Raw genomic sequence first — 26,141 nt, forward strand, 5'->3', positions numbered from 1 at the left:
TCATAACAACATTGTGAATTCAGAACACAGTATAGATAGGCAAGGCCTTTTTTCTTAGTTCTGTTTGTTCTAATTTCCTTGGAATTTATCATTTTATATTCAAAAACTTAAATGGGAGAAAATTGGTAAGAATTAAAAATAAAGGGAGGCAGACAGGGGGAATGTTGCCAACTACTCATAGGGGATGAGGAGAGAGGGGTGCCCAGAACTCATGGGCTGAGGAGAAGGGGTATTAACCAGGTGGCAGTTGAGAAAGCCTTCTGTTCCCTACAGCAGTTGGGCTGTCTTAGCTGCCAGGACCCAGCTTCCTGTCCATCTTGCTCCCCTCCCGCAGAGAGGAAGCGGACATGGCTGCACAAAAGGGTCAGAAGGCATGTGGAAGGCTGCACCCTATGAGTACTGGCACCTTCCTGGCCAAAGTACCCTGCTGACTTCCACACAGCCCCAAACATGCCGCTTCTATGATCAGCTGCATGCCATTTTAGGGGGTTCAGCCACCACTACCCCAGCCGTGTTGTTTGACTCCTTCAATGGAGATGGAGGCAACATGGAAGCAGGTTTTGGGGACGAAGAAGATGATGATGACGACGACGAGGTTGTAGATAGCTCACAGCAAGCAAGCGGAGAAACCGCTTTTCCCGACAGCCAGGAACTGTTTCTGACCCTGGACCTGGAGCCAGTACCCCCCGAACCCACCCAAGGCTGCCTCCTGGACCCGGCAGGTGGAGAAGGGACCTCCGGTGAGTGTACCTTTTAAAATACTATACATGGTTTAAAAGCAAGCATGTGAAAGGATTAATTTGCCCTGGCATTGGCGCCTCTCCTGGATGTACTCACAAAGCCTTTGCAAAAGGTTTCTGGGGAGGGCAGCCTTATTGCGTCCTTCATGGTAGGACACTTTACCACTCCAGTCCAGTAACACGTACTCGGGAATCACTGTACAAAGTATTGCAGTGTATGTTTGCTGGCGTTCAAACAACATCCATTCTTTATCTCTCTGTGTTATCCTCAGGAGAGTGAGAAATCATTCATGGTCTCCTGGTTGATATAGGGTGCTTTTCTTCAGGGGACATTCAGAGGAGCCCATTCCTGCTGAGCTGTTTGCCTGCGGCTGAACAGAAATGTTCCCCGCTGTTAGCCACGGGGAGGGAGGAGGGTTGAGGGGGTAGCCACGCGGTGGGGGGGAGGCAAAATGTGACCTTGTAACGAAAGCACATGTGCTATGTATGTAATGTTAACAGCAAGGTTTACCCTGAAAGACTGTAGCCACTGTTTTATAAAATGTGTCTTTTTAAATACCACTGTCCCTTTTTTTTTCCCTCCACCAGCTGCATGTGTTTCAATGATCACAGGATCTTTTCCTTCCCAGAGGCTAGTGAAGATTAGAAAGAAAAAAAAAACGCACTCGTGATGAAATGTTCTCTGAGCTCATGATGTCCTCCCACACTGACAGAGCACAGACGAATGCATGGAGGCAAATAATGTCAGAGTGCAGGAAAGCACAAAATGACCGGGAGGAGAGGTGGCAGGCTGAAGAGAGTAAGTGGCGGGCTGAAGACAAGGCTGAAGCTCAAATGTGGCGGCAGCGTGATGAGTGGAGGCAGGATTCAATGGTGAGGCTGCTGGAGGACCAAACCAGTATGCTCCAGTGTATGGTTGAGCTGCAGCAAAGGCAGCTGGAGCACAGACTGCCACTACAGCCCCTGTGTAACCAGCCGCCTTCCTCCCCAAGTTCCATAGCCTCCACACCCAGACGCCCAAGAACGCGGTGGGGGGGGGCCACCGGCCAACCAGCCACTCTGCCACAGAGGATTGCCCAAAAAAAAGAAGGCTGGCATTCAATAAATTTTAAAGTTGTAAACTTTTAAAGTGCTGTGTGGCATTTTCCTTCCCTCCTCCACCACCCCTCCTGGGCTACCTTGGTAGTCGTCCCCCTATTTGTGTGACAAATGAATAAAGAATGCATGAATGTGAAGCAACAATGACTTTATTGCCTCTGCAAGCAATGATTAAAGGGAGGAGGAGAGGGTGGTTAGCTTGCAGGGAAGTAGAGTGAACCAAGGGGCGGGGGGTTTCATCAAGGAGAAACAAATAGAACTTTCACACCGTAGCCTGGCCAGTCATAAAACTGGTTTTCAAAGCTTCTCTGATGCGTACCGCGCCCTCCTGTGCTCTTCTAACCGCCCTGGTGTCTGGCTGCGCGTAACCAGCAGCCAGGCGATTTGCCTCAACCTCCCACCCCGCCATAAACGTCTCCCCCTTACTCTCACAGATATTGTGGAGCACACAGCAAGCAGTAATAACAGTGGGAATATTGGTTTCGCTGAGGTCTAAGCGAGTCAGTAAACTGCGCCAGCGCGCCTTTAAACGTCCAAATGCACATTCTACCACCATTCTGCACTTGCTCAGCCTGTAGTTGAACAGCTCCTGACTACTGTCCAGGCTGCCTGTGTACGGCTTCATGAGCCATGGCATTAAGGGGTAGGCTGGATCCCCAAGGATACATATAGGCATTTCAACATCCCCAACAGTTATTTTCTGGTCTGGGAATAAAGTCCCTTCCTGCAGCTTTTGAAACAGACCAGAGTTCCTGAAATGCGAGCGTCATGTACCTTTCCCGGCCATCCCACGTTGATGTTGGTGAAACGTCCCTTGTGATCCACCAGAGCTTGCAGCATTACTGAAAAGTACCCCTTGCTGTTTATGTACTCGCCGGCTTGGTGCTCCGGTGCCAAGATAGGGATATGGGTTCCGTCTATGGCCCCACCACAGTTAGAGAATTCCATTGCAGCCAAGCCATCCACTATGACCTGCACATTTCCCAGGGTCACTACCCTTGATATCAGCAGATCTTTGATTGCGTAGGCTACTTGCATCACAGCAGCCCCCACAGTAGATTTGCCCACTCCAAATTGATTCCCAGCTGACCGGTAGCTGTCTGGTGTTGCAAGCTTCCACAGGGCTATCGCCACTCGCTTCTCAACTGTGAGGGCTGCTCTCATCTTGGTATTCATGCGCTTCAGGGCAGGGGAAAGCAAGTCACAAAGTTCCATGAAAGTGCCCTTACGCATGCAAAAGTTTCGCAGCCACTGGGAATCGTCCCAGACCTGCAACACTATGCGGTCCCACCAGTCTGTGCTTGTTTCCCGAGCCCAGAATCGGCGTTCCACAGCATGAACCTGCCCCATTAGCACCATGATGCATGCATTGGCAGGGCCCATGCTTTCAGAGAAATCTGTGTCCATGTCCTGATCACTCATGTGACCGCGCTGACGTCACCTCCTCGCCCGGTATCGCTCTGCCAGGTTCCGGTGCTGCACATACTGCTGGATAATGCGTGTGGTGTTTAATGTGCTCCTAATTGCCAAAGTGAGCTGAGCGACCTCCATGCTTGCCTTGGTATGGTGTCCGCACAGAAAAAAGGCGTGGAACAATTGTCTGCCGTTGCTCTGATGGAGGGAGGGGCGACTGACGACATGGCTTACAGGGTTGGCTTCAGGGAGTTAAAATCAACAAAGGGGGTGGCTTTACATCAAGGAGTATTTCAGGCAGGACTTCACGGAGGGTTCCAATAAGAAATGGTGCACCTAAGTTATTGTTTTTATTGGAACAAGGAGGTTAGTCTGGCGTCTGATTGATACATGGCTAGATTTACCTCACTGCACCTTCTCTGTGAGTGACTGCAGTGTGACCTAGAGGAATGAGTCCCCTAGATTGGTGAGGGAGGGTAGCAAATGAGTACAAAACAAATCTGGTCTATTTCTTGTTTCGATCCACTCCATCTATCTTTTACATCTTTGGCTGGCAGCAGACGGTGCAGAAGGACTGCATGCCATCCACATCTCATGGCTGCTCGGCAGAAGATGATGCAGTAGGACTGCTAGCAATCCGTATTGCCTGCCTGCTCACCATAAGACAGTTCAATAGGACTGACTGCAGGACTAAAGAGAATGACTTGATCAAGTCACTCCAAATTTAGTCCCTGCGCCCATGTCTGCCCAGGAGTCCTGGCCGATGTGGAGCTGTTCCAGGAGGCACTCTAGACAGCCGCATTCCACAGGGTCCTGGGCTGGAACCCGGAGTAGAGGGCAGGCCCAGGTTCCCCCCCAAACCTCCCAACTCCTGGTCAGACACAGGAGGAGTTGACCTGGACTGTGGGTTCATGAAAACGGCGAAACTGAGGGCTGCCGTGAAGCTCCAAGGCGAGCAAATCCACCAATAAGTGCAAGACCCACCAAGGTAGAGGAGGAACTTTGTCACACTATCTAGTCAATCCTTCATCTTTTTCATGATTTATGAAACCCCAAATGATTCAGGAACCAGAATCCTAGGGGATTCTGATCTGCTGGGTCATTTCTCTCTGTTGGTTCCTTGAGCTAAGTTGCCCAGGGAAAGAGAGTAAGGTTCTCTCATTGGTGAGTCTACACTACCACTCATCACTGAAAAAGTTATCAACTCCTATTTCCAATCATTCCTCCCTCCCCCATTTTTCCCTTAACTAAAAAACAACAAAATAGCACACAAAAAACATCCAATTTGAGAGACTAAGTATATAAATTTGAGAAATGGCCTGGCATCGATCAGACCCTCTTCACCACTGATGTTTTTGTCATTTTTAGTACTCAGAGGAAATCAAATTAGTAACAGCAATCAGGAGGGCTTGGATTGTTATAGCTAGAGCAGTGGGGTAATTTTAGGGAAAGAGTTGCAGCACCATGGAAAGGAAGGAGGCAGAGATGGGTTACAGGAGAAACTGCAGGAAGCAGGAGGAAGAAGAAACTGGAGAGGTGGGCCGTCTCAGAGTTTGTACAACTGAAGAGTTGCAGCAAAACTGGGGCACTCCACTTTATTGATAACAGCTTTTGACAACTCAAGGTGAAAGGATTAGCAGTTTTTGCAGAGAATATTCATTTATATTAGACCTAGTTTCTAGCAGTGGTTTAACGTTCTTCATGAACATTAACTTATAGTAGCAGCTGTGGATGTATTTACAATGCAAAAATTAGCTCTAAAGAACAGCTTTGCCACCACCATTCATCTCCAAGTGGACTATTGCAAAATACAAGGTTCACTATAATATGACATATAGTAACCATTCCACATGCATGATCAGGGAGAAGTAGGCATCTTTCAGTCTTGAGAGACAATGGGTATGTGTTCCTGAAAGGTAAAGAATCTACTCAGTTGGTTTTATGGCAGCGGCGAACGTGGCTGAAGAGACCCACTTGAGAGAGACAAGCTGCATCTGTCACATTTAAAAGGTGATAATTTGACCCTTTGGGCTTTGCCTTCTGCAAGCTTTTTTCTCCTCTGCTAAGCTGGACTGCTTCATCTCGTAACTCCAGAGACCTTTGTTAAGCTCTTGTTTCCAAAGGCTGAAGTCTTGAGTGTGAGCGTCCCATTTGTCCACATCCACGTCCATTTCTTTGAGGTCTCACTTGCACACATCCTTGAAACAATTCTGGGCATCCTATGCTTCTTTTTCTAGATGCCAATTCACTGTAGAGGGGGTCCTTTGGGATGCGCCCATCATTCATTTGGCACACATGCCCAAGAGAGCGGAGGCGTCTCTGAGGTGTGTTTGCATGCTGGCCCATTTGAGCACCTAGGTGTTGGTGACTCTGTCCCTCCAGGAGATTCCAAAGATTCAATGAAGGCAACTCTTAGGAAAGCTGTTGAGCCTCTTTTCCTGATGAGAGCGTAGGTCCATGTCTTGCTCCCATACAAAAGCGTGCCGATAACACATGTACAATACACACAGATTTTGTATGTTTTGTCAGTTTGTTGTTTTGCCATACCCTTGTTCAGTCTAGACATTGTTGTTGTCCCTTTTCCAATGCGGCTGCTGAGTTCTGTTTCAAGTGAAAGGTTGACTGCGATAGTGGATTCCAGGTGTGTGAACTCATTCACCACTTCAAGTTCATAGCTGTTGATCTTGATGGAGGGTGCTTCCTCAATTCCTGGGCACATTATGTTAGCCTTTTTTGGCTTTTAGTAAGCCTGAAGTCTTGGCAGGCTTTGGAAAAACTGTCCATCAGGCTTTGACGATGAGCTTCATTTTGGATTGTCACAGCTGCATCATCAAAGAGGCGGTGTTGGATAAGGACCTCCCGAGTCTTGAAAGATTGAACAGCTTTCCATCAGCGCTTGTGTGAAAGTAGATTCCCCCAGTTGAGGAATCAAAAGCTTGTTTCAGTAGCAGAGAGAAGAAGATCCCAAACACGGTTGGAGCAAGAATACAACCTTGTTAACTCTGCTACGAAGCTGGAAAGCCTCAGACATTGTGCCGTTGTATTGGACTGTGCCATACATGTTTTCGTGAAAGGACTGAATCATGCGTAAGAGCCTGGGGGGCATCCAATCTTTTCTAGAAGCTCGAATAGTTCACTTCTACTGACAAAGTCAAAAGCCTTTCTGAGATCGATAAAGGCTATGTAGAGGGGCTTTTTTGTTCTCTGCACTTCTCTTGTAGTGGTCTCAGTGAGAAGATCATGTCAATAGTAGACCTTTCATATCTGAAGCCACACTGTGATTCAGAATAGATTCTGTCTGCAAGCATTTGAGAAGAATTAGTGGTGCCATAAAAAAAAATCAGAATAGTCAGGGCAGACTAATAATTTAAGCTTAATTTTAAAGTAAAATGCCCTTTTCAGTTTGACAGTAACATGCAGATTACTTAGGCTGAAAGCCTTCCCTTCCCCAGCTATGGAAGCCTACAATGTGGTGACATAGATACACTCATTAAGAAGCACCTTCCATGAAGAAGCAGTGTACTTTGTCAGCACTGAATAAACATATAAGGTCATTAATCATAGTTATATGCGGCTGTCCATTATGGTTGTGAAAGAATGGTGAAAGATGTAAACATTATAAGAGCCTATGGAACATTCTGCACCCTTGTGTTTAGAATACTAAGGAAAAGCAAGCAGCCACACAGAAAAAAGAGATTGCTGTCAACCCACATGGTCATGGAGCAATTCCTCATCTCAGATGTGTTGATCTAACAAAGTCAGTGCCAAAAGGCTCATACAAAAATTAGGAATTGTTCGTGGTAACCTTACATATTCAAAAATCAATCATGTATAGAACAAGCAATTGTAAAGGATATGCATGTAGCATGGATGAGTGAAAAATAACACCGCTGTTATTTCAGCTTTTTATGCAGCTACTGTGATCAATTTCATTCATTTGCATGAAAACTAGCTACCAAACAATTACATGCTGATTTCTTTGCTAAGGATTCCAAGATAGAAGGACTAATATAATTATTTTTGCAATTGGCATTGCTCAAACTCAGTGTCATTTTTAGCTACTATTGACAATAAGTCTTGTGAACAATTATTTTCACCTTGCAAAGAGACTTGCGTACAACAAACATCTCCTAAGATGACAGCTTGGTGAACATCGGGCATTTGTCAGCACCTTTAACCATAGCAGCCCTGTTTCAGTACCATTCTCCGAGAAATGAAAGATGACAGCAAAACTTGTAGCATGCAGTCCTCGGCAAGAACAAGCAGAGAGAATACTAAAATTTAAACAACTTTAAACCCTATCAAACCTCATCCAAGAAGGAAACATAGACCCTGCAATCCTACTTTCAGGACAAGGTTAAAAGGAATCCCAGAAATCTTCTTGGTGCTTTTTTAACATGAAAGAAAATGATCAAGAGGAATATGGAGAGGAAAATTTAATTTATTTAGCTATTTAATTCAGAACCACTTGAGCATTTTATTAAATGCTTTGGCCTCATTTTTAAGTTGTTTAACCAAATAATTAGTTTGCAACATGCACCATTAGGTTTTTTAGATTTTTTTTGCTGGCTTGCTTTCCACGCTTACTTGGAACTTTAAATATTTTGGAAGTTACTGTGTTCTACTACATGTTTTGTGATAAAAATGCAACAAATAGAAAATGATCACAACCTCTGTTTTATGTGAGTTTGACTAACCTTACTATTAATCACAAGGAAACAAAACCCATTAAACCTGTATCTAAAATTGTTAAACTTTTCAGCCCTTCCATCTGCTAACAGAGCTAACGCATTCATCTCTGAGGGGGAAAAACAGCAGTGATGAATTACTTCACTGCACTCAATGTACAATACACATGCTACACAAATTAACTTTCTAAATGAGAAAGAAATGAAACCCACAAAAATGGGCCCAATGGAGGCTTGACTTTCAGAAAAATGTGTCCTGTATTGTGATAAAGGTTCTCTTGGCTTTAGGTGAAAGAAAACTATTAGATATTTAATAGCAGAGTAATATTTAAACAAAAAAGAAATTTTGGTTGAGGCATAAATATAAGAAGAAAAAACAGGGAAACATTTCACAAGTGAATAAGGAATTAAGGTTTCCCCCCCTTTAAAAATGCAGTATCCTACAAAATACATTATCTAATAGTGGAAACTGTTAAGCTGCATTTAAGTTAATTAGGGAAAGGAATTTAAAGCTGCATTTTATATACCTGCTTGTAATGGGACAATTTTGTACCTTACCACTAAATTCATCTTCTCATAGCATAAAAATATCCGCCAATAATTTCTGTCAGGTCATGTAGTAATGTCAGAGACAGCTCTTTTACACTACCACCAGGAAGGTTGGCGATAAAAGTACAATCAAGAAAATGATCCCAGGCTCTTAGGATATGAACTGAAATGTTATTATTGACCATTCACATTACTCCACTCTGCAGGATTATGTATTCTATTTGAAAGTTCATTTATAGGTTAGAAAAAAGTCGCACTTTAATACATTACCCAATTCACCAACGCAAGCTATTGAGAATTAGCTAGGAGTAACAGTAGAAGACAAAGGAAAAAAGAGAAAAAGAAAAAGAAGAAAAAGAAGAAAGGAAAAGTAAGTTACAAATTTCAGAGTGGTAGCTGTGTTAGTCTGTGTCAGCAGAAAGAACGAGGAGTACTTGTGGCACTTTAGAGACTAACAAATTTATTTGAGCATAAGCTTTCGTGGGCTAAAGCCCACATGAATTTGTTAGTCTCTAAGGTGCCACAAGCACAGCTTGTTCTTTAAGTTACGAATGGCAGCCTAGAGGTCTTCAACCATGCATTATTTGCTAATATATGCATATCAGTCATATAGAACTTGGTAATGGAATCAAAGGTAATTTCATGACTGCAGATTGTTTCTATCCATGACACTGCCCTAGATCCAATGAAGAAGATGGATACAGAAAAGTCTCTCTCAGATATTGATAGCATTCTGTAATTGCCATCCAAATGCCCTTCTGAAATCCAAATAATAGTGCCAAACCATTGTAAAATAGCAAAAAGATGTAAACTAATCTGATTCAGGTGGTGAGATAAGCATATATTGAGACTGAATTGTAGCAGTGTCCTGATAAGTACTTTATCATGGAAAAATGCAGCACTTTGACTGACAAAGCACCCAACTTCATCATCCTGTGTGTAGAGATCCACAAGCAGGAAGGCTACTTCAATAGTGACAAGGAACCATTCTTCATCCCATGGCAACTGCAGAGGGGGATAACTGTGTTTATAATATCATATAGACCCCAGCCAGATAAGCCAATCTTAGTCTGGCTGTGGGTGGGTCTCATGAATCTAGAGATTCATGGCTAAAACGTCAGGCTCTGTTCCTACAACATATTCACAGGACACTGAATACTGCTGGAAGCCTCAAAGAGTTGAAACGTAGGTCTTTGAGTGAAACTGAAGAATGAAGAGTATGGAATCTTGACATGAAAAAGATGTGTGGGGTTGCCACCAGTGCTGTGGGAAAGCTTGAAGAATTAGCCATTGTAGAAGAAAGATCAGTAGCACAGTGGACGCATAGCAAGTCCAGGATGGCACCATTTAGCAAAGCCTGTTTACTGCTGCTGTATTTTCCTTCCAGTGTCAAGCAATATCTTGCTGAAACAGACATATCAACTATCAGTCAGGCATGGCAAGGCCACCTGCAGAACAGAGTGTGCTTAAGCTGATTCCAGTGAGCTGAAAGTTAGTAGTCTAATGAGACCATGAACACCAAAATGGCTTGTAGTCCTTGGTGAGGAGACAGTTCAGCTGGCAAAGCCTGACAATCACAGATTCACAGAGAAAGAGGAAAAAGGAAAAGGCAGGGAGTTAGACAGAATGTTCTGTCTCAGTGGAGACCCTCCATTCTGCTAAACTGAATTGCAATGGAAAAAATGTATAGGCCACATCCCTGACTGGTGTAAATTAGCTTTTTGACATATGGGTCAAAAACAAGATATTAACATAATTAGTAAAACTTTAGTAATCAAGCAACGCAATTGCATATATGATTTTAGCATTTAATGTAGTCTGCAGCACAAAGAACCTAATTCTTGTGCCAAGGAAACCTGATTTCCATGGTACACTTACGTTAAATCATGAAGCAAATTAGAAATTCGCAAAAGTGTTAACCAATTATAAAATGATACCAGAAGATATAAAAGTAAACCTAAAAATGCAACAAACAAATACTGTCAAATACTTGCTCTATGGAGGCATCATATACAAATGTTGTCCCAGACCTTTCTAATTTGGGTTGCAGAGAGGAAAAACTACCCAGAATGTAAGTGCTGTGTAAAAACTAAAAAAACAATGCCCACACTTAACATGGACACCTTCCCTTTCAGAGATCTGACCTGCTCATTCCTGGAATATGAGATGACAGTGGCAGATTTTAGCAGCCCATACATCAGCCATAAGCAAAGAAAAGTTAAAAAGTACACAATTAACAGGTGGTAACCAGTGAGGAGAAGCGAACATTCTTGAAAAATAGGAAAATACTTAGAAAAATGCACTTTTTGTTTTTGTAACATTGAAGAAATTTAATATAAAACAGCTGAAAAACACGCATTTATAATCAGAAAATAAAGGAGAAAAAAGCCCTGTTTTGGGCACTACAAAATAAATAAGAAAAATAAAGTTCTTCCTTTTTTTTCCTTACTCCCCACTTTATGACAATGATGAGGAAAGAAAAAGGCCTTTCAACTGTATTTTCTCACAAAACAGACTAATAGTGCTCAGTTGATATTCACTAAGTAAATGCTGATTAATGGACTCAGACAACAGTGGACTCCACATTCCAACCTTAAGAATGGGAATGTCTCATGTACAGGGAACCAATCTCTTCTACACTATCACTTGTCCTTGAGATTGCATAAATAAAGGCAAACCTTTATTAGGTGATAACACAAGGAAAGCAATGTAATATGTCAGGCTAAATAAATACACAGTTTTAGACAAGATTTTGTCTTCCCGTGTAAACACACAAACTGTTCAACAAATACTACTTATAACCATTTCACTGGGATGTGGTTAAGTAGCGGTGAGCACAAAGAAGAGGTAGGATTCCTAGATGATCGTGTACATTCTCTCCCGTCCTATTCCGCCCAAAATACCAAGGTTATCTGGTGTCAACTTTCTAATACACCAGAGGAAGTTTAAAAATAAAATATTTAGATTTTAAATTACACATTTTGACTGCATAAGTGTGGCAAATATTTTCTAACTAAACACAGCACCATGGCCAACAGGCCAAACAACAATTAACTGCCTGAAATTTTATATACATGAATATGGTGTACTGCTTAAAGTTTGGTTTAGGGTGATGTTTACAACTGGACACCTATTAGCAGCCAATTCTGGTTCATGTTAATACGAGTACAACTCACTATACTCCTAAAGTTCTAAGTTGGGTCTTCTGTGTTTGATTAAAGACATTATATAATTGTACGAAGCACATACTAACACATCCATTTGAAGGAAGCCAGAAACACCTCCAAGCTGATTTATATCAGCAATTCTGGAAAGAATGTGCTGTAACTCAAGAGAAGTGACTGATTAAAGACTTAATTTGAGAACAGTGTGAAATAAGTGAGAGTCATGAAATAAAACTTAAGCTCTGGGGAAGAGCACTTTGTGCTCAGACTAAAACTATAACAGCTTGTGATCTATTTGTGTCCCTTTCAAGCTCAAAAACTAACATACTTGTCTGATGTAACTATATTACTTTTATTTAAATAAAATGGTTTAAAACTTCTACTAAAAATACTGAATATAATTCACCCACATGTATATTATCATTAACTTGAAATAAGTTCCATCTTCATGTATCCGAGTGAGTGATTCCCACTGTTTCCCACTAAACCTCTGTTATACAGTTTGTGAGGTCATCCCTGGCTAGGGTTGCAAAGCCTCCAGGATTGTCCTGGAGTCCCCAGGAATTAAAGATTAATCTTTAATTACAGATTAAGGCATGTGATGAAACCTCCAGGAATACGTCCAACCAAAATTGACAATCTTATCCCTGTCATGTTCTTATCAAAGCTTATTGAACACTTTTACCTCTTGTTTACAGGCTCCACTCAGCCATGTCATACTGTGCAAAATCTCCCAATTTACAGGCAAGGAAGGCCACGTGGAAGGGATGTTGCCCTACTATGATATCCTTTTTTCTTTAAACATATTACAAAACTTCTCTACATTTCCTGGTTTTTGAATTTTTTATTTTTTTTTATTTTTCGTGCATTGGAGCTGCTGTTTCTAACATTCTTATTTGACCCATTTCCAAAGTAGGAAAAAATTTCACTGTAATAACTGATGTTTCACTTGTGCTATACAAAAATTTGATTTTTTTTTAATGCATGTAACTTGAAGATCTGTTAGGGAATGGGGCAAAAAGTGATGCAAAAAAGAGAACATCCAGGTATTAACTTGTTTTCAAGCCACTGAAAAGGGAGACAGAAGAGGATAAAATAACTATCCCAGAAGAAACTGGTAGATCACTCATTCTTATGGTTCCCATTCAGTTCTAAAAGTTTTAAAATTTATATCAGATCATATTAAAATGCACTTGTGTAGCTGTGCCATTTTACCACCTATTGGTTATATATTCAGCTTATCTTTAATACGGCAATCATTAAAAAATAAGTGGCTTTTTGATGCATCTCTAGATGACAAATTACCTAACTGTAGGAAGAAACTCACTCAATTTTATGGTTAATAAACTAAGTAAAAGCCAACAGAAAACTTCAACATGCATAACTAATTAATGTCAGAATTCAGTTAATACCTCATCTGTATTGTAGATAATCTGCAGTCCTGAAGATATCATCTCAACCAGGTAGAGCAGGAACAGTGACACAGCATTTATCTGAGGTGAAGAAAAGGATAAAAAAAGTATACTTTACTTTTATGGGGTCAAAGTAGACCAGTTGAATTTCAAAACAAAAATGTGATGTTAGACAGAGAAAAGGGGGCTTTTCTACTATGATGTGGCTAGGTTCTTAAGAAATTTCATCCATTGTAGTATTACACATGTAATGTAAGTGTACTGATGTGGAACACTTGATCAAGAGAACTGCAGCAAGCACTGTTGTAAACAACTGCTTCTACAACATTTGTTTTTAAAGCTTTCCTTGAAAACTATGATATTAAAACATTTTTGCTTGGGAATACTGTTTTGACCCAAAGGCAATTATTTCACAGTCACCTGTGACAAGCCATTGCAAATTTATGTAAACAACAAAGTTATTGGAAAGTGGAGCACTAGAAGATGCAAACTTAAACAGTAGTCTGCCTATCTGGAAAACAGACCATTTAAGTCCTAACAAACAAAGCATTAATGCAACCACCTGGAGAGAAGTATTAATTTTAATCAACTGTTCAGCATATGATTAAATTACATTTATGAAAAAATTAGTTGTTTTGTTCTGTTAACCTAATAGTCTATTAGTGATTGTTATCAACTGCCTTAGCATTCACACGAGTACCATTACATCAGGATATCAGAAGAAACATCAATGAAGCAAAAACAATATCATGATATACCACTCTTGTATAATATAGGATTCATATAATTTTGATGATTCAGAGACTAAATTAGTGACATCAGTAACTTGCTTTAAGAAATTAATACAAGCCTTAACTTCAGTGTGTGGGATTTACAGAAAGAGTCTGGACCCAAACCATGACCTTCCTTGAATTATTTTTTTTAACACATGCTGAAGAATATCCTCCAAATTCTAAACCTTTTAAGATTCTATTGTTTTCAGGCCACTGACTAGGGTGACAGAACTGGATAGCAGAACTAGAGCGTAACTATTTCAGAAAAAGACTGGTAGATCTCTCTCTCTTACACTTCCCAAATATTTCCAAAAGTTATAAAGATTTATATCAGATCATATTAACTACATTCTTTGTAGCTTGAATATTTTATCAATTTTATTTTATGTTTTACATTTTAAGGTTCCATCACAATCTATTGCTCCCATGTTGTAACATAATTTAAAGGGAACCGAACACAGTCACAATGGACTGGGAAAGAGGATGAGGACAAAGAGGCCGTAGTGATTTTGCAACATGCCCCTTCCCATCTTTTCACCCCTCAATCTTACAGAAGCCCCTGTACTTCCACTACATGATGCTGACGTGCCACACTGTGGAAGAGACTTGCTGGAGGTACGAGGGAGGGCTGCTCTTTTCCATGGCATTGTTCCCTTGCAAATTGACAGGGATTTTATCACAAAATATTACACTGATCTTAGTCAGGATTATATCCCACATCCCCATTTTGTTGTGTATGTGGCTTTCATGACAGCCACCAGCTAGAGAAGCTGCATCAGCTCAAGTCCAGAAGGAGTAGCATTGCTGTGAGGAAGAGATGCTTAGAATATCAGGCCACTGCAATTTCCCCATGCTGTGCATGTTGAGCAGGTTTCATTCAGCAGCAGATTGGGTCATAACACTCCATCCATGAAATGATGTGCAGGAAACTGTCTTTAACAGAGCTTTCTGACTCTGAAATGGGTATATTTTATAAAGGGAATAACTTGGCCATATTGGCACCAAGAAATTAAATAATTCCCAGTATAACAACCACACTTGATTAACTACACAATATTTTGTGCTTTGGTTCTAGCTCTGCTGTTTCAGAAGCAGCATCACTGTTCTTAGAGCTGTGCCAGCGTGTTCTCTTATAAATAAGGATGCTAACGAACACAAATGAAATGAATTTGGTGTCAGTTACATAAGAAACATCACGGTTATACAGTGGAGGGCAAATCAATATCTGGCAAATGGAAAAGGACAAAAAAAAGTAGAATTTATATTTTCCAATCTTAGAAGAGAGCATCACAGACAATGGAGAATAACAAATTAAAAACAAATAAAACAATTGTTAATTAAAACTTCTCAGCTTTCTGGAAAATGTGGCTGGGAACATTAACAAAAATACAGTATCCAATATAAGATTATTGCAATCCCTCAATTTATTGATAATACAGTATGGGCAGAAACTATTTTTTATGCTGGGGTTATTTATTGAAAATCACTTTCTTTCTCAAAACAATTTTTTTTTTACAGTTGCATTGATATCTTCTGCACAAGATATACAGCTTGAAGTCAGATTTCAAAACAGTTTGATCCTTACAATACAAGTTACAGCAGACATCTCAATTTATAAATTCTGTAAATTTTATCAAACTATAAAGAAACATCCATCATGAAAAAGCATTAGATTCAATAGTAATATTACATAAAGGCACCCAATTCTGCAATCACATTTAAGAGAACTGTTTGCTATTTTTACCTGAAGATGGCCATATGCCTCATGGGAGAAGACTTCATCTCCACTATGTGCACTGAAAACAGAATGAAGGCATTTGGATGGCCTGGGGTCTTGCTTAAACTGCTGAACCTAGAGGCAAATTTTCAAAAAATGAAATAAATTGATTATAAATACACTCCCTCTCCCCAAAAAAACAAGTTCACCATCTGTGATAGGTATTTTAAGGTGTCATGCAAGTGTCAATCTATTGCTGAATTAACACTGAATAAAGATTTATGTGAATTAGCACCGAATAACAAAGCAGTAATCGACTCCAGTTTATATTATTTTTTTTTAAATGATAGAATTGTTCAGTTTGAATGTGGCTTCTTTCTACATGTAATTTCATTCCATACACTGGTTTCATAATCAAGGAGTTTCTCTACTGTGAACACAAGTAGATTGCTACATAGAGATTTAGTCATTTCCATCTCCTTTCTGGTGCTACTTGCTAAGCAGTCACACGATATCGACTATGAGGACAACATTTCAGACAGTGGTTTCTGCTACATTCCATTTGTTCGGTTATTCTGTAGACTGAAAAAAAGTTTTCTTTATGCACATTTGCCCCTCTGGGTGAAGGATCTTATTCCATGCTTTCACTGTATGATTTAATTGCATCCATATTAACTTTCATTTTTGGGGTCTTCACACTATTTTTTTTTTTTTTAAACACACAAGCTTGCCCTTCCTTGAAATATGCCTAGGATTTTCTTAATTTCTTTCTTTAAAAAAGTAATTCCATAAAGCAGTGGTTCCCAAACTTGTTCCGCTGCTGGTGCAGGGAAAGCCCCTGTCTGGCCGGTTTGTTTGCCTGCCGCGTCCGCAGGTTCGGCTGATCGCGGCTCCCAGTGGCCACGGTTCGCTGCTCCAGGCCAATGGGAGCTGCTGGAAGCAGCACAGGCCGAGGGACGTACTGGCCGCTGCTTCCAGCAGCTCCCATTGGCCTGGAGCAGCGAACCGCGGCCTCTGGGAGCCGCGATCGGCTGAACCTGCGGATGCGGCAAGCAAACAAACAGGCCCAGCCTGCCAGGGGCTTTCCCTGCACAAGCGGCGGAACAAGTTTGGGAACCACTGACAAAGATTTACTTGATGATGTGCTTTTTTTAGCTGGGATCATTACCTCCTGCATTTTTAACATAAGGGATGATAAAGAGTAATTGTGTCACCTCAAAGAATCAATCTTTACTAGCCAAGGTACACCGGTGCATCACTACCAGAAGAAGATGCTTAAAATAGATAGATAATTTAAAAAAACTCTTTTGCAAAAGGAAGTCAGTGAAAAACACACAAGCACACACAAATTTTTATAGAGTTCTTTACTTGCACAGCAGCAGGAAACTTACTTCTTTTTTTTACACCTAAGGTCTTACACATACTTTTCTGGTTGCTTCAGTCTAAGGTGCCTGGATGATATCAAAATGTATCTTTTTCATTCAACACTGATCAAAAGTATGCAGATCTTACCGACTTCACTAAATAACAGCTTCAACTGACATTTTGGTGCTTTGTCATTTTCATTTTTCTTCAGTACATACAGGAACACAACATGAGAATTTAAATATAATCGCTATGCAAAGGAATAGCAAGTACCAAATGATTAAAGATACTCAAAAGAAATTGCATAACTGTGCTTTGAGATCTGAAGCTGTTAAAAAGACTAATTTAAAATTTAAGCAAAAAACAAACTCTATAAATTTAAGAGATTAGTGGGGCATGGTGTCTGGGAACAAAATGCAACACCATGGAAATAGTATAGAATAAGAGAAAACATCCAGCATTTCTTATCCTGATTTGGAACGACAAAAACAAAGATCTGTGTAATCACTTCTCTAGTCTAAATTACGTACAGAATACTAAGCATCTGGTTTATCCTTACTTAGGGTACGTCCTCACTACCCACCGGCTCGCCGGGTAGTGATCGATCCCCAAATTGACACCTGTATTCCACCTCGGCAGGAGGAGTAAGCAGAGTTAACGGGGGAGCTGCCACGGTCGACTCGCTGCCGTGAGGATGGCCAGGTAACTCGAACTAAGATACTTCAACTTCAGCTATGCGAACAGTGTAGCGGAAGTTGCGTATCTTAGTTCGAACCCCGTCCCTGTAGTGTAGCCCAGGCATTTTTTTAAAAGTACATCATAGCAGCTATTGGCTAAACAAACTGCAGGGCTAAAGAGCTCATTTTATTGCAAACAAAGTTGTAGCAAGCTATGCAAAAATATACTGGAGCATATCACACTCATTCTGAATTCATGGGTTTGAAATGTACTCACAGAATCAAATTTTATTTCATAGCTCCTTTTTCTGCAACAGCACTGTGATAATCAGGGCTCAGACACGCAAAGGTGAGAACAGGGAGTCTGAATCCCAAAGAATAAGCAAATGAATCAACTGATTTTATACATTGCTGTTGTGTATAAAAATATGTCAAATAAGTTATTTTATGGAAGCTTTTAATGTGCTGAATTTGACAGTCATTATGATTGAGATATATATATATATATATACATACATACACACACACACACACACACACATACATATACACACACATACAGATTATGATTATCAACGTAAAAATGTAGAAAACTGTAAATGTAGCTGATGCAACTATAGCATCACCTCACAACAGGGTAAGGAAGCAATCACACAGGGAGGGCACCTCTGAAGGCAGTTGTTTACACAAACCCAGCTTCAAGTACCCATCCAATGTCCAAATCAGGAAAAGACTATGATGAACCATTAGAGTTAATGGAAAGACACTGAGGCAACAGGGAATTCCCCCGACTCTGAAAAACCATGAGTCACCATGCCAGGAAAGGAAAAAGCCTTTCAAAAGCAGTCTATCCAGAAACTGAGGAGCAACCTCCAAATCAGAAGCTACCCCATGAAAAACTGGATCCCTCTTTATGACACAGGGTACACTGGGAAACGGTTCAGAGGCAATAGGTAACTCATATATAGAAAAGGGAATTAATCTAATATAGAAATGTGAAGCCCGAGGTTGCATCTCTATGTTTATTTTCTGTGTAACCTGTATATGTTTGTTTCTCCTTAATATTTCATCTTTGAATTTGTGATTTTTATATCAAATACATTTCTTGCTAATTTTTATCCCAACTAGGGCTCTGGTGTGCCAACTGTGTGGAGTATGTCCCCCAAAGTGAACTGATAACTGGGGGCTGTTTTCACACCTTTGAGGTGATGAACTGGTGGGGGAAATTCTGAGTGTCTGGCAGTTTAAAACTCAATGTAGATGGATTTGCAGAGACTCAGGACTGGAAGACCTGTTGGGATCACACTGCAAGGAGTAACTAGGATGGTAGAAGGCAGGATGAGACCTTTAAGCTTATGTGCCGGCTTCTAGTGTCAGGATTCTGAGCCACAGAGCATAACATTAAGGCACCCAAAGTTACAAGATAGGCGGTGACAGAACCCTTTACTGGTCTGGGTGATCCCCAAAACATAGAATCACAGGAAGGGACCTCAAGAGGTCATCTAGTCCAGTCCCCTGCACTCATGGCAGAACTAGGTATTATCTAGACCAGTGGTCACCAACCTGTTGACCACAATCGACTGGTCGATCCTGGGGACTCTCCCAGTCAATCGCAATCTCCGGCCGCGGCAGACCCCGGAAGCGGTCAGCATGCCCCCGGGGGGTGGGGGCGTGTTTCTCCTTGCACTGCTCCTGCCTGGAAGCACCTCCCTCACAGCTCCCATTGGCCAGGAATGGGGAACTGTGGCCAATGGGCGCTTTGGGGGTGGCGCCAGCAGAGAGAGGCAGCACACAGAGCCACGTGCCCCCCAACTTCCCCAAAGGGCTGCAGGGGCACATTGGCCCCTTTCTGGAGCAACGTGGGGCCAGGGCACACAGGGAGCCTGCCTTAGCCTTGCTGCGCCACTGACCGGGAGATGCCCGAGATAAGTGCCGCCTGGTGGGAGACCACACCCCAACGCCCAGCCCTGAGCACCCTCCTGGAGCCAGCACTCCATACCCCCTCCTGCACCCTGAACCCCCTCCTGCATTCCAAGCCCTGCCCCAATACATCCTCCTGCAGCCCAACCCCCTGCTCCAGCCCTGAGCCCCCCACAGAGCCAGCAACCTGCACCCACTCCTGCACCCCAACACTCTGCCCCAGACCGGAGTCCCCTCCTGCACCCAAACATCCTCCCAGAGCTTGCACCCCTCGCCCCCTTCTGCACCACAACCCCCTGCCCCAGGCAAAGCCCAGAGCAACCTCCCACACTGCGAACCCCTTGGCCCCAGCCCAGAGCCTGCACGCCCTCCCAAAACCCTGCCCCAGCCTGCTGAAAGTGAGTGAGGGTGGGGAGAGCGAGCGACGGGTGTGAGAGTGTGTGTGTGTGTGTGTATATAAAACGGGTGGGACTTTGGGGAAGGGATGGGGTAGATCCTGGGTTGCCCTTAATTCAAAAACTGATCTTGGGTGTAAAAAGGTTGGAGACTACTGATCTAGACCATTCCTGACAGGTGTTTGTCTAACCTGCTCTTAAAAATCTCCAATAATGGAGCATCACAAGCATCAATGCTTCTTACGTACATCTTTGAAACCAAAACAGAAAGTACATTATCCTTCACTCCCAATACCACTTAGCTAGTTTCTTTTCTGAAGGAAAGAAGCAAAATATTTTCGAGTAGTTATGATGTGGTTAGGATGGCATGGAGTGAATGGGATGTGTGTTTGTAAAAAGCTATAAGACTGGAAAAGAAAGAAAGGAACCAAAAGATAGAATGGAAAGTGAAAGAAAGAAGGGCCTAAAGAGATTGCAAAAAACTGAAAGATTTTTTTCATTAGTGTTCTCAAACTAACATAGAAAAGATTTTAAAAAACATTACATGGTGCATGGGTATAAACTATGGGCCAGAAGCTTGGCTATTGTCATTTGGCTTCAGTGGAGCTTTGTGTATTTTTATTAGAACGTGGGTACAGCTCTTGATCTGATCTACATTCAGAATCAAGAGAAGGAACAGAATTAAAACAGAAGTAAGCAAAGAGTAGAGGAGACAAAAGGGCTTGAAAACAAAAGTCTAGATTGAAGCTGTGAAGGGAAAATGAGAATGACAGGACGAGGAGGAGGAAGAAATTTACATGACTGCTTTGAAAAATCTCAGTTTAAAGGATTTAGGCACCAAACTCCCATTAAAATTCAATGAGAATTGGGCACCTAAGCCGGTTAAGTGCTTTGGAAAATACCAGCCAGAGAGAAAGATTTGTAAAGTGCAGCAGGAGGACAGCAGACAAGTAAGAAAGAAGCATGGTGGTGCCGCATAACTTCCTTTTGCTTCCTCTTTTGTTGTAACATACACACTCCATTATTTCACAAAACTACTAACCTATTTTGGATTGTCAGGTAACTGCGAGGAAGACACAGCATCCCGGGAAAATAAAAATAAAAACAAACTCACAGGGAAGGGCAAGTGAGGAGCATTCCCATGTCCAAAGCAGAATGTCCAATAGAAGATCACATTCCATAATTCTTCAAGCAGTACAGCAATACAGTACAATGAACAGTTGGTGCCATAACCACAATTATTGCCTCTAGAAGGTCTACCTTCTACAGCATCGCAACACCATTCTTACACTTCTTGTTCTATCAACAAGCCAAATTTATCACAGTACATATTCCAGATGCAACACAGCCTATGAATGAGGAATGGAATTCATATGCTGAACAACTGCATAAAACAATTTACTTAATATGTATTTGTATGTGTGTAGACTACGGTGAGTATATCAGTATATTACAGAGATACTTCAGGTTATAGTTCACCTTTCCAATCACAGAAGAGGAAGACAATCAATGTAGTTAGCAAGCCACAAACAATATTATATACTGATTTCAAGTGTGGTCATTTTTGGCATACATACTCATGTTTTTCCTAGTATAAATTTCTCAACTGTAAAAGTACAGTATATGTTTGTAGTTAATTCCAATTGGAATTATGTGTCTAATGGCATCTCACATTGCTTCTGCTACTCCATTGCTTAAATAGAGCACCACACCTAGTAACCAAGGTAACAAATAACAGCCGGTGTATAAATAACATTAAATCAATGCTTATTTACTGTTTATTATTCACATCCCCCTCTGATTCTTTCTTCATAACAAACTCCTGTGTGTTAAGGAGAGAAATATGCAGCATTTAAAAACATAAAAAACTTAAAGCAGCAGATTTTAACTTTAGAAGCAACTACAGAAAAATCCATCTCTCTGCCATCTTTATCCCCACATCGTCTCACATGTGGCCAAACACAGCTCTTTAGAAATGAACGCGAAATAGAAGTTACATGAAATAAAAGGGATACATAAATTCCTGTTTTTTTAAAAAAAAGTCTCCATTCATAAAGTTCAAATCTCACTCTCTTGGGGATACCTGCTCATAAGTAATCCTACATGAATTCTCTCTCTTACAACAGTTTCCCATCACCTTGTCAAATCAACCCACGCAGAAAGGATGGGTACTTTATTTTAACCTGACAATGTTAATAAGAATTTGACATTGAACAATTTAAAAATAAACTCATAAATTTCAGACAGAACATCTTTTAAATAGCATGCCTTACATTTAATTCGCAAAAGTTAAATTTTAAAAAATGCTTTATAAGGGTCTGTTCAAGTAAGAGACAGTGGACAGATCCAAGCCGATACTGATCAAACATGTTCATGATTCCCACTTGGTCACACTCCTGTTTATTACTTCACCTTCAAAAAAAAAAAGCAACAACTGCATGGAAGCCTCCCAACTGCTTTACTCTTTTCTGGGACTTGTAGAGAAGTATGTTGTGCCTTTCACTGCTCAATGGCCCCATATTGGGAAATGAAGGGCTCCCATCCTGCAGCCCTATACAGAAAACTGAAAAGGGAAAAAAATGGGTCTCCCTGCCCCCAGGTTTCAGTTGCCACCTGGGGTCTCGGTAGGGTTCCAGGGAGTGGAAGTGTCTCATCATCTTCAGGCTCCTATTGTTCCCTCAGCATTGTACAGAGTCTAGAGTTTGAAAAAAAGGGCTCACTAAGCTGCACCTCTGTTCCTGCTGCTTCCTACTCCATGCAGGGGCGAGGAAAAGAGGTCATCCCTTTGACCCGGAACACAGAAAAAGCAACAACTCTACTGTTGTATTACTAATGAATACCTTCCCACAGATCTCAGAGAACAGAGTGTATGTAAGGTCCCACAAAGCAGTACATGAGAGTGATGTCATTATATGGGAGAGTACAAGACACTAAGCACAACAGGCCATCAAACAAAACAGTGAAATTGACTATGTATTAAGCACAGTCAAATGCCCAAAGTAAACAAAATGGAAAAGAAAGGATTTTCTTTATTCTTTTTCTGTTATACTCATATTACAGGTTACTTGGAATAAGTAAGTACAAGTTTTCAGACAAACGTTATTTTCAAGTTGACAGAGTCCCTTTAACTCATCCACTCTCTTTGGCTACCTTACCCCCTACATCATACACAGCCACACACAGAGCCAAAGCCCCACCACTAACAGCGTATTATGTGAGAAAATGTAATTACACAGCATTCTGAAATTTCAAGATATTCCCTAGGAACCTTAACTATGGATGGGGGAAAAAACCCAGTTATAATCCCAGAATATTCAGGGTCTGCTAACAGGGAGATCATGGGATGAGTATGTTCATGGTGCTCCTCTAGTACCTATTTATTACAATGTAAAACTAAGCCACAAAGAGATAGAGAAGTGATGATCAGTATACTCCATGATCTGCCTGACCAATTGACTAAGAAAGTTCCAGCATCACTTCAACAGCAGAGGTACCTTGCTCTTAACATCCAAAATTCAGTGGCAAGGAAGTACCACCTGTTGTTGAAAGCTCCTTTTCTCCACGTTTCTGAAGTCAGGAAAGGAAGGAGCTCCCGATAATCCCACATCCTTCCATAGAAAATCACTAAGCCAGTGGCCTGATTTTGAAACCTTCTGAGCACTCTCAGTTCCCAATGATTTCAGTGGTAGTCGCTGGTGTTCAGCCGTTCTGAACATCAGGCCATAAATGCTGAAAACATCATTCATTGTTATGACTGATACATTAATAACGAGTCCTGCCAGAAGCTTGCTTAGAATGTTTTTCATAGGACCACTATACTAACTATATCACAAACTATTAACATTTTAGTTAGATGGCTGCCAGTCATAGGCTCCAATTTGAATAGTAATTTTAAAAAGATAATTTTGAAATATATTCCATCATTTATACACAGGGTGAAGTTCTTCTTACCTTTCACATTTTCACATGGCTAGGCCCAGAAAATCAGAGCAGTCCTTTCTTAGCTGGACTACACTGTAGTATTATGTTGCCTTTTTAATTTTATCTATATTTGGAAAATGTTACAGCTTATAGTTAAATTAGTCCTTTAGAATTAAGTGAGTGCTTGTGTCCACACTGCAGTGTTTTTACCTTATCAGCCTGGCGCATACAGCAGTAGAGAATTCCTCGCATACATTTTATGGCAGTATGTTCCAGCTCATGTGTCCTTCCCTTGTCATCATCAATGCGCCTGAGTGAGAGAGATAACCCATGAAACAAACTGCAAATGCATTAGGAAAAAAGTTAAAGGTAGTAGTGCTTTTGATAATTAAGTACTTAACCACATAGTTAAACACTTATATTATAGCGACTCCCATTAATGTTAATACATTTAGAGTTCTGTCCATTTTTCCATGATACAATCCACGTTTTTCAGTTTACGGTGTGCCTTAGCAACAAGAATTGTGGGCTACAAATTTGCCTGCAAATTTTTCAGTGTAGGATTTTTTTTTCCTCTTTCAAAACAAAATAAAATGAAAAGGAAAAATTTTCCAGCTGTTTTACAAGAGCAAAATATATTCTTCTTGAACTCTTTGGGACACTTAAGTCCTGCAACTTTTCTTTTTAATTTTGCAAAAATGCTTATCATTGATATAATCAAAGTTAAATTTTTTGAAGAGTTATAATAGTGCATTTTAATGGTTTGCCAACCAGTTGCTATTTATGTCAAGAAACCTCTCTCTTAACATGGCTATGCTATGAATTCAAATGGTTTAAACAATTAAATTCAATATATTACAAAAAATTATATAAATAAATTATTTTTTTAAATAAAAATTGATTTAATATTTGTCTGCATTACCTTGACCACTTTGCTCATATATTGTATCTTTCCCCCTGCTCTCTGTCGAACATTTTAGGTTTTTCAGTCAAGGATAGTATTTTCCTATATTTTATAGAGCACCAATCACAATGTGGCTCTGATACAAATATGCAAAACAGTGCAATCTGTAAGTATTTACATATTTGATGATTAATTACTAACCTTAGTTATCACCATCACTAATTTAACTGTGGCTAGTTTAAAGATTATTGCACTATATGCAAGTGTGAGAGTATTGCCATGGGGAATGAGTCACAATAATAGCAATGTATTGTTAGAGAAGTGAGTACTAGGCAGATGTGCTCTAATTCTGCTTGCCATCGTGATAATCAATAAACACAGTGGTGTCTTTAAGACTCATGTCATGGACTGAAAACGTATCATTGGGAAGTTTTTTAAATAGTACCACTACAAACACAGACAGATGCATATACCAAAAGTGAAATACACATCTTCATTTAAAAAACTCAAGTGAGGAAAAGAAAAGCAAGCCCACTCAAAAATAAGACCACAAAAATACAAACTGAGTAAATTTCCACTGTTTTAACTGTATAGTTTGCAACAGACATTTATTTAAAATCTAAGTATAACACAGTAAGTGGGTGAGTGAAGAGCGCTATTAAAGTCCTTAACTCAAGTTCCTTGATTTTATTGTTTTACTCCGAATTTTTTTGTTTCTTATTTTTCCCAAAATGTTCTAAAGAAATGTAAGGAAACATTGTGGAGAGCCAAGGACAGTAACATCAATAAAAGAACTGTGCCATCTTCCCGACACTGGAACTCATTTCTGGCTTATAGCACCTATTTTGACCCAGCCCTGGACCTCTTGAGAGCAAAGAATGCCCAAATCACACTAAACTGGTTGTGCAATTAAAGGACTGGAAGGAACTCTGTTCTCACAAAAAGAAGTGTAATTGCACTAAGGGAACACAATTTACCACTAGTATTTTTGCCACCTCGCCTCCCCCCAAAGTACAATGGCTTCCTGAGGAAACTACAATGCAGTGGTCATCTTCCTGAAAACACCATCCTGGCCACCATGGATGTAGAAGCTCTTTACACCAATATTCCACACCAGGATGGACTACAAGCTGTCAGGAACAATATCCCTGATGTAGCCCTGGCACACCTAGTGGCTAAGCTTTGTGACTTTGTCCTCACCCACAACCATTTCAGATTTGGGGACAACCTATACCTTCAAGTCAGTGGCACTGCTATGGGTACCCGCATGGCCCCACAGTATACCAACATTTTTATGGCTGACTTAGAACAACGGTTCCTCAGCTCTCGTCCCCTAGCGCCCCTCCTCTGCTTGTGCTACATGGATGATATCTTCATCATATGGACCCACGGGAAGGAGGCCCTT

At 40.9% G+C, this 26,141-nt stretch overlaps 1 protein-coding gene across 4 annotated transcripts in view; it reads right to left on the reverse strand.

The window, feature by feature from the left end:
- PHKB (phosphorylase kinase regulatory subunit beta) overlaps nucleotides 1–26,141 on the reverse strand; it is a 216,756-nt gene that overhangs the window by 135,586 nt on the left and 55,029 nt on the right. For all 4 annotated transcript variants that reach the window (XM_048816935.2, XM_048816937.2, XM_048816934.2 and 1 more), the window contains 3 exons: nucleotides 24,043–24,142; nucleotides 15,582–15,689; nucleotides 13,065–13,145 (listed from right to left, as the gene is read on the reverse strand). In XM_048816935.2, coding sequence (XP_048672892.1) covers nucleotides 13,065–13,145; nucleotides 15,582–15,689; nucleotides 24,043–24,142 — 289 coding nt within the window. The remainder of the gene's footprint in view (nucleotides 1–13,064; nucleotides 13,146–15,581; nucleotides 15,690–24,042; nucleotides 24,143–26,141) is intronic.

Source organism: Caretta caretta, chromosome 12 (genome assembly GCF_965140235.1).
Source record: "Caretta caretta isolate rCarCar2 chromosome 12, rCarCar1.hap1, whole genome shotgun sequence".
NCBI classification, from domain to species: Eukaryota; Metazoa; Chordata; order Testudines; family Cheloniidae; genus Caretta; species Caretta caretta.